Source organism: Scatophagus argus, chromosome 19, assembly GCF_020382885.2.
Source record: "Scatophagus argus isolate fScaArg1 chromosome 19, fScaArg1.pri, whole genome shotgun sequence".
Classification (NCBI taxonomy): Eukaryota; Metazoa; Chordata; class Actinopteri; family Scatophagidae; genus Scatophagus; species Scatophagus argus.
The window spans coordinates 7,650,184-7,662,605 of record NC_058511.1 but is presented as its reverse complement, the minus strand read 5'-3'; the positions used below and the strand labels follow the sequence as shown (position 1 = coordinate 7,662,605).

Here is a 12,422-nt window from a genome sequence, read left to right as displayed (position 1 = left end):
CCTGTTGTGTTACTGTGTCTTTAAATGTGGCGGGCTGCCCTGTTGTTGCCGTGCTGGAAACCCCGTACTGACTCTGAAGGGACCCAAGATGGCTGAATACTCACGGGGGGGCAGTTAGCAGTTATCTGAGCAAGACGTCGGGAATGAATGGCAAATAGCACTATGATGTAAAGCGAAATCTTGAAGTAATTGTACGACTGCAGTTTGTTGGTTTGCATAATTTTTGCGATGCATGAATATCTGTAAGGAGAGATTGGTCTCTCCGCGGCCCCGAGCCAGAACATGGCGGAACACTTGGGAAGAAATAGCAGCTAACGCTAGCTAGCTGGCGTATTATTCAGACACAATTAGGTAAACACGTTGTCTGCGATCCGCAAGTGTGAAATAATGTTATCAATCCACAGCTCTTGTCATTTTGCCTCGGCGTGTCGTTTAACGGTGAATATGTGCAGTGTAGGCAGTTAGCGTACTAGCTAGCTAGTTAACTCGATAGGTTCGCTAGCTAACGTAGCTGGCAAACGTTGTCCGCCAGCGTACACACTGTACTAATCTTTTACGCAGGCAGAGGGTTTCGGGAGCCTGAGATCGTAACGGTGGGGTTTAGTATGAATACTCCTTTCAACTATGTGCTAGAACTTTGCAGTGTCTGCCAGCTCTGGTTTTGTATGTTAACGTTAACACGTTAGCTAACGCCAATACAATCCGCACTGTAAATTAGACAGCCATTAGCTACAATGGTCTGTAAGCTGATTTTATGTGGCGCGTTGCCTATAATTAGGGCGAGATAAGTTTTGAGGCAGCTCGTTAAAACAATCATATTTTGGTTGTGACTGCATAGTCGATCGGGGAATCTTCCCGGATATTCATCCAGGTGTTATACTTTTAAGCTCCTTCAAAGAACTGTTATCCTGGATGACCCCTGGCGCGAGTTAGGACTGCGTTGTTGAAGTGAGCAGGTGTATAACGATAAAGTGAATTGAAGTTGTGGCGTTACTAGGTGAAGCAGATACCCTGTAAAAGCCAAGAAGGTTCGGAGGGGGAAACCTGTTTCAGCTACCTGCCAGGATGACAGACACTCGTCGACGAGTCAAAGTCTACACCCTCAATGAGGACAGACAGTGGGATGACCGTGGGACCGGACACGTCTCCTCGGGCTATGTAGAGCGTTTGAAAGGCACGTCTCTTCTGGTTCGAGCGGAGAGTGATGGTAAGGCTATCAAATGAGCTAATGTCGTGGGAACTGGCAATTCGCATTGCCTACTTTGAAATCACCTCTGGTCTATTGGAAACCACAGTAGTCTCTCAGTAATTGATATATGTATGTATGTAACCCTCACTTGTACATAGCAAATACCCTAAATTACTATCCTCCTGAAAGTCATTTTGACACCACTCTTACCCTGACAGGTTCCTTACTGCTGGAGTCAAAAATCAACCCAAACACAGCCTACCAGAAACAACAGGTAAGCACATTACATGATGTAGCATGCTCATGTAGAATTTGACTTTTCCTTCTCTGTTTACTGATTGTAAACTGGCTTTATTTTTCCTTTTGGAAAGGATACACTGATAGTGTGGTCGGAGGCTGAAAATTATGATCTGGCACTCAGCTTCCAGGAGAAGGCTGGCTGTGATGAAATCTGGGAGAAAATATGCCAGGTAACTGTACTTCTTTTTGTGTGAGTGTATGTTTGTCTGCTTTATTTACATGCATTTGAAATCGAGGGTGTTTGGGTGTTCCTGGTGATGGTTTTGCTTACTTTTCTTCTTCACTTCTATGTTTCTCATTGTTAAGGTGCAGGGAAAAGACCCATCGGTGGACATCACCCAGGATGTAGTGGATGAGTCTGAGGAGGAGCGCTTTGAAGACATGTCGTCACCAGGTCTGGAATTACCACCATGTGAACTGAACCGCTTGGAGGACCTGGCTGAGCTTGTGGCCTCCTCGCTTCCGTCACCACTGCGGCGTGAGAAACTGGCTCTGGCTGTGGAGAATGAGGGCTACATTCGCAAGCTCCTGGAGCTGTTCCGTGTATGTGAGGATTTGGAGAACAGAGAGGGACTGCACCACATGTATGAAATCATTAAAGGCATCTTCCTGCTCAATCGTACTGCACTCTTTGAGGTTATGTTCTCTGATGAATGCATCATGGACGTCATTGGTTGTCTGGAATTTGACCCAGCCCTCCCGCAGCCACGGCGGCATCGGGAGTTTCTAACTAAGACAGCCCGCTTTAAGGAGGTGATCCCCATCTCTGATCCAGAACTGCGTCAGAAAATACACCAGACCTACCGGGTGCAGTATATTCAGGACATGGTGCTGCCCACGCCTTCTGTTTTTGAGGAAAACATGCTGTCCACCCTGCACTCCTTCATCTTCTTCAACAAGGTGGAGATTGTGGGCATGCTACAGGTGAGCTAGGCAGACATGTATTACAAGGTTTGCCGGTGAAGTGTGTTTATTTTTAAAAAAAGATATATGTATGCTCCACATTGTCACTTTAAAATTTACTCAACCAAAACAAAGGATACAGAATTTATACGACCTTAAGACAAATAGGCAATGCTGTCATGATATTTAACATCAAAATGCAAACATAAGAGCATATTTTTAGTCCTTATGCAGTGCAGGCTGGAAATTAAAGTAACTGTAGGACTGTTCAGAGGTTTTATTTTTGGCTGATTGTGCTTTACCAGTCTGAGTTTGTCTGCTAGTCTTTTTTTGGTCATGTGATCATTTTGTTTTTGTACTGTGTCAACTCAGCAGTGTTTATGTATGGCTGTCTCCATAGAGATGGAGAAGTGTTGTGTAAATCAGTTATGCTGCGCTAGAGGAAAACTGAAACTGGCTCGCTGTTGACTCTGGTACGCTGTGCTGTGTGAAATTCTGAAGTTAAACACTACTGAAACGGACCTTTTTTTTTTTTCCACTCACTTACCATGACGCAGTCTTGTCAAGTCAGAATTAAAAGACCAATTGTTGTATTAATTTATACCAGCACTGGAAATAGTAAATCACAAGTATAACTGATCGGATCTGAATTGTCAGTGTTAAGTACCTTATGTACATAACTCATCAGGAAAAACCACATAAATGTCATAAAGTAGTTTTTTGGCTTTGTATATAAAATAGATTGACTGTAATGGTACTTAGTTACAGTGAACAAAATACATGTTGATTTGATGATACATGTGATTTCAGGTTGTGAGTTTAATCTAAAGATGTATAATGTATATAATGAATATTCATGTCACACTACAACTTCCAGTGCTGTTGTTGGTAAATCAGGTGGATGTCATTTTTGTTTCCTGGTTATTTGAGTCTGAGTCACATTGTTGTAGATCAGCAACTTTGTTTCAGTAGAATTAGCAGTGTACAGTTAGCCATAGGATGATTTTTTTTCCTTCCTCTCCCACATCCTGATTTGTTCCCTCTATGTGATACTCACTCCTCTATCTCCCCTTCCCTTTCAATGTCAGGATGATGAGAAGTTTCTGACTGACCTCTTTGCACAGCTAACAGATGAGGCTACAGATGACGACAAAAGACACGAACTGGTATGCAAGCTTGTCATTCAAGGTTATTGACTGAATACATTTTTCTTAATGTCTCTTGTTTCAGAGAGTTAATTTCTTTCTTATAGGTGAACTTCCTAAAGGAATTCTGTGCATTCTCACAAACGTTACAACCTCAAAACAGAGACGCCTTCTTCAAGACATTGTCAAACATGGGCATTCTACCTGCACTAGAGGTCATACTGGTGAGTGCCGCGGTTTTAACATAAATCAGCGTTGAGTTTATTTGGCACTTTTGCTCGGACATGCTAAGAAATGTGCTGTTGGTGTTGATAGTGTCGGTAATGATGCAGTCCTTTTTTGCATTAGGATTATGGAATGTACCTTAAATTTAAAGTTGCATTAAGTGGCATACTCTGAGACGAAAAATAAGACTAAGTAGAAATAAGCTAGTGTTATCAGTGAAAATTATATTGGCGTGTTTGTAGTATGTTAATACAATTGTGCACCAGTTCCTTACAATGACAGTTGCTGACTATGGATTGAACACCATGTTGAGGAAACAGAGTCTTCCTTCACTGTGGTATTGAATTACATTTTGTTACTGAGAAGGCAGCTTTCTGGTTCATCTGTTTTTGTGAAACAGAGTGTCATAAAAAGTTTTATCCTCTAGTTTAAGGGTATTTCATAACTTTTCATAAGGACCATGACACAGCATTTTTTTTTCCTCAACAAGCAACTGAACTGGCACCGCAAGAAAACAAACCAGATATTGTTTTTTGTCTGTGTATTGTTAAACCTCAAGGTTTGCCGCAGTGTGTAGTCAACATACAAAGTTGAGTACACACAAAAATTAAAAACAGTCATTAGGATCCGAGTGGGTGCTGCAGGTTGTCATGGTATTGTTTGTTAGGAGGGTAGAAAGGTTGTTTTGGGTTGTATTAATTCTTCCCTTGCCTTGTCCAGTCAAAATTTTTTTTAAAAAACTGGTTCATCTAATAATTGGTTGTATTACGTGGAGGTGGGGAGAGTACCCTTTTAGGCTGGCTTTTGGTCACACTGAGACATTGCTTCATTTAGAAGTGGTAATGTCACATTCCTGATCATTTCTGTGTGGATGTAAATCCTACCAGAATGTTGATATTGCAAACTTCCCCACCTTTCCAGATGCAATAAAAGAATAATAAGTAGACTGCAGTGTCTCTAGTGTTTGTATACGAGAGTGAGTGAGTGGTAGGTTGGGAAGGTCAGAGCTTGGAAAGAGAGGATGCTCTTGTACTGCTTCTCAATCTGGGATAATTTATTTTGCTGATTAGTAAAGTGGTCTTATCACAGTTTAACAGAACGGTGAACATGATGAGCACAAGAAAGCTCACTTGATTTACAGCTAATTCATTTTTGAATTATAGAACCGAGGTTCCGAGGAACAAACAATTCCTTAAAACACTCAGGCACTGAAAGTGAATAGCAACTATCATGATCTATCTAGCCAGCATCTGAAAATGCAGTTGGTTGTATTTTTGTTTTTGTGCCCCATGGTACAAATTTCTGTCTTGTTTAATTGAAATTTGTGGGGGGAAAATGGAATGCATAACACCTGCAAATCAGGGGGAAATGTATGAACAGATACATTAAGCAGGTAAAATGTTCACCAACACATATTCATACTCATACATGTAATACAAGTACACCTTTGCCCAAACCTTTACTTCATATATCCTTCCTCTCGACACACCTAAACTGATTTAAAAACAAAAAAAGAAAGAAATTGGTAAGTCTGACAAATCAAGTACACTTGGGTCCTATTTTATTGCCACCTTTGTTTCGATTTAGTTTTTGAGATAAGCTAAGACTTTATTGATTCCACACTTCACAATGAACTGACCAATATAATGTATGTTCATGAAACAGGGAATGGATGATGTTCAGGTCCGTGGGGCAGCCACAGATATTTTCTCTTATCTGGTGGAGTACAACCCATCCATGGTACGAGAATTCGTCATGCAAGAGTCTCAGCAAAATGATGACGTGAGTATATGAACAAAATCAGCCAGAAATGTATAAAACACAGGTGTTGTGTTACTAATGCTTATTTATTGGCCTTCCAGGACATCCTCCTCATCAACCTGATCATTGAACACATGATCTGTGATACAGACCCAGAGCTAGGTGGAGCGGTGCAGCTGATGGGTCTGCTACGGACTCTGGTGGACCCTGAGAACATGCTAGCTACTGCAAATGTGAGTTTGTGCACTACTGCTAAACACGCTACTTTTTACAGACAGTGGCTTAAATGTAAAATTGAGCACTTGGTACTTACATACAGCTTGTCCGGAAGTACTTTGAACATATGTTCCTCTTTTGTATGTGTGAAAAGTTTAGGTGTGGCTTGTTCAGTTATGTTCAGTTGAACTGGATGAAGTAAAAAACACATTAATGTTCCTTCAGCTTTGTTTAAAAAAAATAATAATAAAATTAAAAAAAAAAAAGATGATTTCCTCGCAAGATAACTGTGGGTTCACCATTCACGTTAGGCAGTACTGGAAGGAGACTTTATAATTAGCAAAGTGAAGTAGTGTACTCAATACACAAGTGCCACATTTACTTCACACACATGCAAAAGAGAACGTTATTCTCCATTTGTGGATGTTGGCTGTTAGAACATAGTACAGATGCATAACGAGAGGGGGGGGATTCCAAACTGTAAAGCTGGAGTTTCCTGCCAGTCAAGTTTTTCTTGAGAAGTATTACACAGTGCCACTAATGTAACAGGTTAGGCCAGACCTCTGTATCTTTACTGTTGTTTAAAAGACACAAGACACTGTGAATATTTCAAAGTTATGTTATTTTTCTCTGTAAAAAAAAAAAAAAAAAAAAAACACTATGTCCTTTTTCCTTTCCAGAAAACAGAAAAGACAGAGTTCCTGAGCTTCTTCTACAAGCACTGCATGCACGTCCTCTCAGCTCCACTCCTGGCCAACACCACAGAAGAAAAACCTAGCAAAGGTGCTGAATACCTGTGAGATGAGATGTGTGTGCGCGCGTGTGTGTGTGTCTACATATGTGTTGGTATTTTAACACTTGAGCTGAATTCGCAAATCTGTATGTTGCTTACTATTCATACTATTCGTCATTCCTCTCCTAGATGATTTTCAAACATCCCAGTTGCTGGCCTTGATTCTGGAGCTGCTGACATTTTGCGTTGAGCACCACACTTACCACATCAAGAATTACATTATCAACAAGGACATTCTCAGGAGGGTACTGGTGCTTACTGCCTCTCAGCATGCCTTCCTGGCACTATGTAAGTCTCACATGAATTCTGAGTACCTACCAACCTCGACAAAATTGTGCACCATAAATTAATGTTTTCAACTCAAATGTTTGTTCTTTATCTCCTTTGCCCAGGTGCCCTACGATTCATGCGGAGGATCATTGGTCTGAAGGATGAATTCTACAATCGCTACATCATGAGAAATTTTCTCTTTGAGCCTGTCATTAAGGCCTTCCTCAACAATGGCTCACGCTACAATCTCATGAACTCAGCCATCATTGAGATGTTTGAGTACGTTCGTGTTGTAAGTATTGCTTTTTTTCCTATAGAACGTGTACTTTCATGTCACTTCTGATTGTGTTGCATTGGACTGTGACACCAAGTTCTCTCTTATCCTAAAACATTTTTCCCTCAAATTTGTAACACTTAAGATAGGTGTTGTGCCCACGTTTTTATGACTATATTTCACATTTGGTCAGATGCTGATCTTTTGTGTGTGAGGCATCCATATTTTTAGAACTTGTATCTCTTTTGCATTAACAGCCATATTTGAAGCATTGTAGCCAACCGCTACAGTCACTACATATGTAAATACAAGTCTGGACAGACATGGATGTAAACTGCAATTTGACTGATGCTTGAATGCATACAGCCATGAGGCAGTAATTCTAGTTCTTTTAATAGATCACAAAATTTTGAAGTATTAAGGAAAGTACTTCACGTATAAAGGTGTCTGGCAGGATGGGAGCATTGTTTATTAACACCTAAATGACACACAGGAATTTATGGCACAGAACCATAGGAACTAGTAGTTCACCATAGCTCAAGCCTGTGCTTGCCTCTAGCTTTGGTTTAGGAAAAATAATTTTTTCGTTGTTCTTTGTTTATTTTTTCGGATCCTTGATTTTCTTTCCTGTCTTTGTTTCCTCGGAGCTGAGCACCTTGTCAAACCTGTCCAACAGAAAATCTTAAAGCCATGCTTGTCTTGCAGTATCATAAGGATTTTGTATTGCTCACTTGAGCACATACACTCATTTACTCATTTTCACCTCAGTTGACTCATTCAGTTGTAAATAGTTTTTTTTTTTCCATTTGACAAGTGGTTTGGTAAATTGATTGTCATTTTACTGTAACTACATACTTAACATTTGATCATATTTCCCTTGATTGTAAAGGTGACTTGCTCTGAAATGACTTTTCATACATTTTTTTTATAAGATTATCCTACGAGATCTGTAAAAATAGTAGTATTCATAATAATAGTATTCATAGGTTGTGTAACCGCATCTCCGAAAGTGAAAACTTGTGATGAATGTTTCATTGATTCATTTTAACTTGTCTGGTGTGATCTCCCCTCTCTCTTTCTCTTCCTTGCTCATCTCTTCATGTTTCATTGCTCTTCTGCTCTGCCTAAACTCTAAACTGCTCGTCTTACCTCGCCATACCATTTCCTCTTCTATTGGGTCTCTACACCCCTCTTTCTCTCTGCTCCCATTGCTCCCAGGAGGATGTGAAATCTCTCACAGCTCATATAGTAGAGAATTACTGGAAAGCTCTGGAGGATGTGGACTATGTGCAGACATTCAAGGGCCTGAAGCTGCGGTATGAACAGCAGCGAGAGAGGCAAGACAACCCCAAACTGGATAGGTGAGAAAACCAAGGCTGCACGACTACTGCAACTATTACACTCGTATTACTGTTGCTGTTATGCTGACATTTCTTGTGTTCTTGAGCTGCCACAACAGGTGAATTTCCCCACTGCGGGATCAATAAAGTTCATCTCATCTCATCGCATCTTTTTAATCTGCAGATTGTCTCCTATGTTTTTATCTGATGTGTTTTGCTTGTTTATCTATCTCTTTTGATCTTCTGTGAAGTACTTCGTAGCCATGTCTAGAAAACTGCTACATAAATGTGGTTAATTATTGTTATTATTATTGTGAAATGTTCTCTATGGGAAAAGGTAGTTTAAGAAATGATGTCTTTGGTATGTCATCTGTAAATGTATGGTAATTTTGTTTTTTGACGGTGCGTTATCCTCTTCAGCATGCGTTCCATCCTAAGGAACCACCGCTTCCGTCGTGATGCTCGGACACTGGAGGATGAAGAGGAGATGTGGTTCAACACAGATGAGGATGACCTCGAGGATGGTGAGGCAGTGGTTCCTCCTTCTGACAAGATGAAGACAGAGGAAGACCTCATGGAACCTATAAGCAAGTTCATGGAGAGAAAGAAATGTATGGAAAACACATCAGATGCTTTCCGCCCTTAGTCAGTACTAAGGGTGCACTGCATGTGCTATGAATGAATTGATTTATCAAAAGCAGTCGTGAGTGAAGTTGTCTCTGTTGTCCCCTAGCTTGTTAATCAATCGTAATCCAACAACAACCCTGATTTGCTGAATTGTTATACAACTTTAAAATGTCAAAACATCAGGCTGCGCCTTTGTGGTTGTAGCAAGTGTTAGAAATATCAGTGACAAATACGAGCCTCTAGAGAAGGACAGTGAAGGGAATGCTGTCAGGAAAAGACTTGTGATCTGTGCTGGTATGTGTTTGCATTGGCATTCCCTGGCGTGATGGGAAATGAAAGAGACAAACTAATGAGGATGTGCATAAAGCAAAATCTTACATGAAATCAGTTCTGCTGCATTTCAAAGGCAAAAGAGCAGATCTGTAAACAACATCATTGTGCTTAGATTGGGTCAGTGTGCTGCATTGCTGACAGACTGTGTGGAAATTTGCAGAGGTTATTTTCACAGAAACATTTACATGTTATTTGCCAGATACTTTGTGATACTTTGTTTTAGTGCTGCTTGGGGACAATAATGATAAGTATCCACGGCATATGGTCCCAGTATTTTCCTGTAGATTAAACCAACTGTGGTCCAGGAAGGTACAATGCATAAATGCATAAGTTCAGGTTCTTGTTTGTAGTGGGGGGGGACTTTTAAATGAGGAGAATGACCCTTTTCTTGACCACTTCTTCTCTTCACTCAGTGAAAGACCCAGAGGACAAAGACGTACTGGGAAAATCGAGCTTATCAGGCAGGCAGAACCCCAGTTTCAAGCTCGCCTTCTCTGGCTCCACTAAAACCAGCCTATCCAGCCCTCCTTCTTCTGCCTCATTGAACCCAGGTTCTCCGGGATCACCGGGTTCTCCAGGCTCAGGGGCACGGAGCTCACCCCCCACCACAGCTGTAACCACAAAGGTACCTGCAACCTTGTTAATGGTAGAGGCGTGGCTCCTAAGCTTCAGTTATCCTCTGTGAAAAACGTCCACTCATCTTCAGTGTTGTTGAGAGACAGTGTTTTAAGGACAAAGCCAAAAATTATTTTGCACAATAACAGTTCTGTAGCAAACACTACTTAACTGAAAGGAAGAAACAGAGAGACAACTGAGCTTTAACTATGAATCTTCACACTTGGACTGTTAATTTTCTCACAACTCCCACAATCCTTGTTGTGTATTACAAAGAATGGTCATCAAAACCACCACAGTGCCACTGGACAGAATTTGTACTTGATAGCTTTATTTAGATGAGGAAAAATGTAGGGGGAGAGAGTAATGCCTGGTTTATGCTCATGCCGTGTCCTCGGCATGATGGTCTACATGCCAGAAATGACGTCACGGTGTCTCTTGCCTCGCGCGTGAAGGCCCCACATGTTGTTTCAGCCCTCACTTGTGCACCTCAGAACTTTTGAAACTAGATGCAACCAGGCAAACTTCTGTAACTTGCATTTATGTGGATATGTGTTTCACAGCATGTATGCATGCATGTTTTCTGCAGTACAGAAATGGGCATTGTAAAGTTGTGAAGAGAAACAATTTAACACTTAAATTTAAAACCCACCAGAGCTGCTATTCTGCTTACAGTCGCCAATCTACTAAGTGTGACTAATTGGATGTGTGTTTCTTGTCCTCCTTAGGGAGGTTTAGTGGGACTGGTGGACTATCCTGACGATGATGATGAGGAGGAAGAAGATGAGGAGGATGGTGAGAGTAAAGAGGACCCTCTGCCACCTTCGAAGAAATCCAAACTGAGCTCCTAAAGAAGCTTCACTGTCTCAGCTTGTGCTCCGCTCAGGCAGTTTCAGCGCATAGACTTTACACAGGAACGATCAAACTTGTGAACAATTTGAATGAATGAAAGCCACCTCTCGCCTTCAGCGGGTGGCCGAAAGAGGAGCGGACTGCGAACGGATACAAAGCCTCCTCAGACTAGCCCACTTTATACAAGTGCCAATCAGGAAAGCAGGAGTGAAAAACCGTCTGAAAAGTGGAACAGATGTGTGAAAGTTGGGGGAGAAAAGATGATGACTCACCAGATCGTCAGCAGACTCGGACTCCATGAGACCGGTTAGAGTTTGGTCATTAGCAACTGGAGGAAAAGACCACATACAAAAACACATGTACACACAGAGTGAAATCCCAGAGAGCTTGCAAGCTCGGACCATAACCCACTGCCCCCACCCCACCCCCACTCAGGGAAGGACATCATAGCGGCCCAAATGGGTTGGCCAATTCAGACCCAGAACCACCACTTGCACCCACAGTCTCCCTTCCTCAGAATTCACCTTCCTCTTTGTTTCTTTCTACTTCTTTTCTCCTCTGCTCTTTCTTCCTCTCTTTGTCTGTTGCTTTTTTTGTCTTTATTTTTTCTTAAGTTAGTATATAGGACCAGATGGGAGGCAGCATGAGGCAAAGAGCTGTCCTTGTTGTCGTTTGATGATGTCATCAGTGTCGTCGTTCCTCAGCGGACGTTCTTTCTCTGAAGAGAAAAAAAGCCAGCAGTTTCGTCATTATTTTCTTTTTGTTGTCTATTTGTCTCTCAATCTTTCTCCTGTTTTTTGTAAATGACGACAAAAAAGACCTGCCTTTAAATGTTCAGGACGTTTTCAGTCACACTTGAACAGGTTTTTAAAGACCTCAGTAGGTGAGCTAGTTTTACCCTTTTTGCCCTTTGAAACTGCAGATTTTTTGGAGAATTTGTAATCCCGTCTTGATTAAAGATTGAGTGGAATTCTAGATGTGATGAATTTTGTCATATCTTCTCATTTTTTTTCCCTTTTACATGAGTGTACACTTAGTTGTTGAGAATATTTGGGACCATTAAAATGATCTTTGCTGTATGATGTCCTACTACCCTTTGTCCTGATAACTGGAAGTGTTTCCTTTCTGCATCATGTTATTGATCATTCAGGGTTTCCTTGGTGCACACTAGCGTTTTTTTCCATATTTGTAGCACAGACACAGCATTAGGTTCGGCATGGTTCCACAAACTACTCACTTCCACACTGCGCAGATTAAAAACGGACCTCCAAGTCCACTCTTGAGAACGTAAAAAATAGAGTTTTGGGGTACATGTCAGTCATTCTTAAGAACAAATTGATTTTGTGAAACCATGTAACCTACAAAATGTATGATCAAATTTTTTACTTTACTGAATTTGACTCTCTTTCACACCTTTGTTTGATTTCTTGCTGGAGTCAAAGCATTGCCTTTATATTATGAAAACCAGCGCTTCATTTTATGGGTGGATCTCAGTTGCTGAAGTCTTTGTAAAACACTAGGTGGCAGCCTTGGACCATAATTTAACTGTTAGAAGACCCACTTTGCTTATCCTCATGGT

The 12,422-nt window shown here is 41.1% G+C and overlaps 1 protein-coding gene across 6 annotated transcripts; it reads left to right on the top strand.

The window, feature by feature from the left end:
* The first annotated feature begins 21 nt into the window (after positions 1-21).
* Positions 22-11,922, top strand: smek1 (SMEK homolog 1, suppressor of mek1 (Dictyostelium)). Of its 6 annotated transcripts, none has more exons than XM_046372425.1 (16): positions 22-167; positions 998-1,207; positions 1,408-1,463; positions 1,561-1,659; positions 1,796-2,413; positions 3,481-3,558; positions 3,645-3,761; positions 5,428-5,544; positions 5,625-5,756; positions 6,420-6,522; positions 6,662-6,820; positions 6,925-7,094; positions 8,295-8,437; positions 8,837-9,027; positions 9,790-10,001; positions 10,720-11,922. In XM_046372425.1, the coding sequence occupies exons 2-16, from the start codon at positions 1,066-1,068 to the stop codon at positions 10,840-10,842; spliced, it is 2,460 nt and encodes an 819-aa protein (XP_046228381.1). In that variant the 5' UTR covers positions 22-167; positions 998-1,065; the 3' UTR covers positions 10,843-11,922. The 6 variants fall into 6 exon arrangements, with proteins under 6 accessions (XP_046228381.1, XP_046228382.1, XP_046228380.1 ...); XM_046372426.1 differs by having other exon boundaries at positions 45-191; XM_046372424.1 differs by having other exon boundaries at positions 47-351.
* Positions 11,923-12,422: the final 500 nt, after the last annotated feature.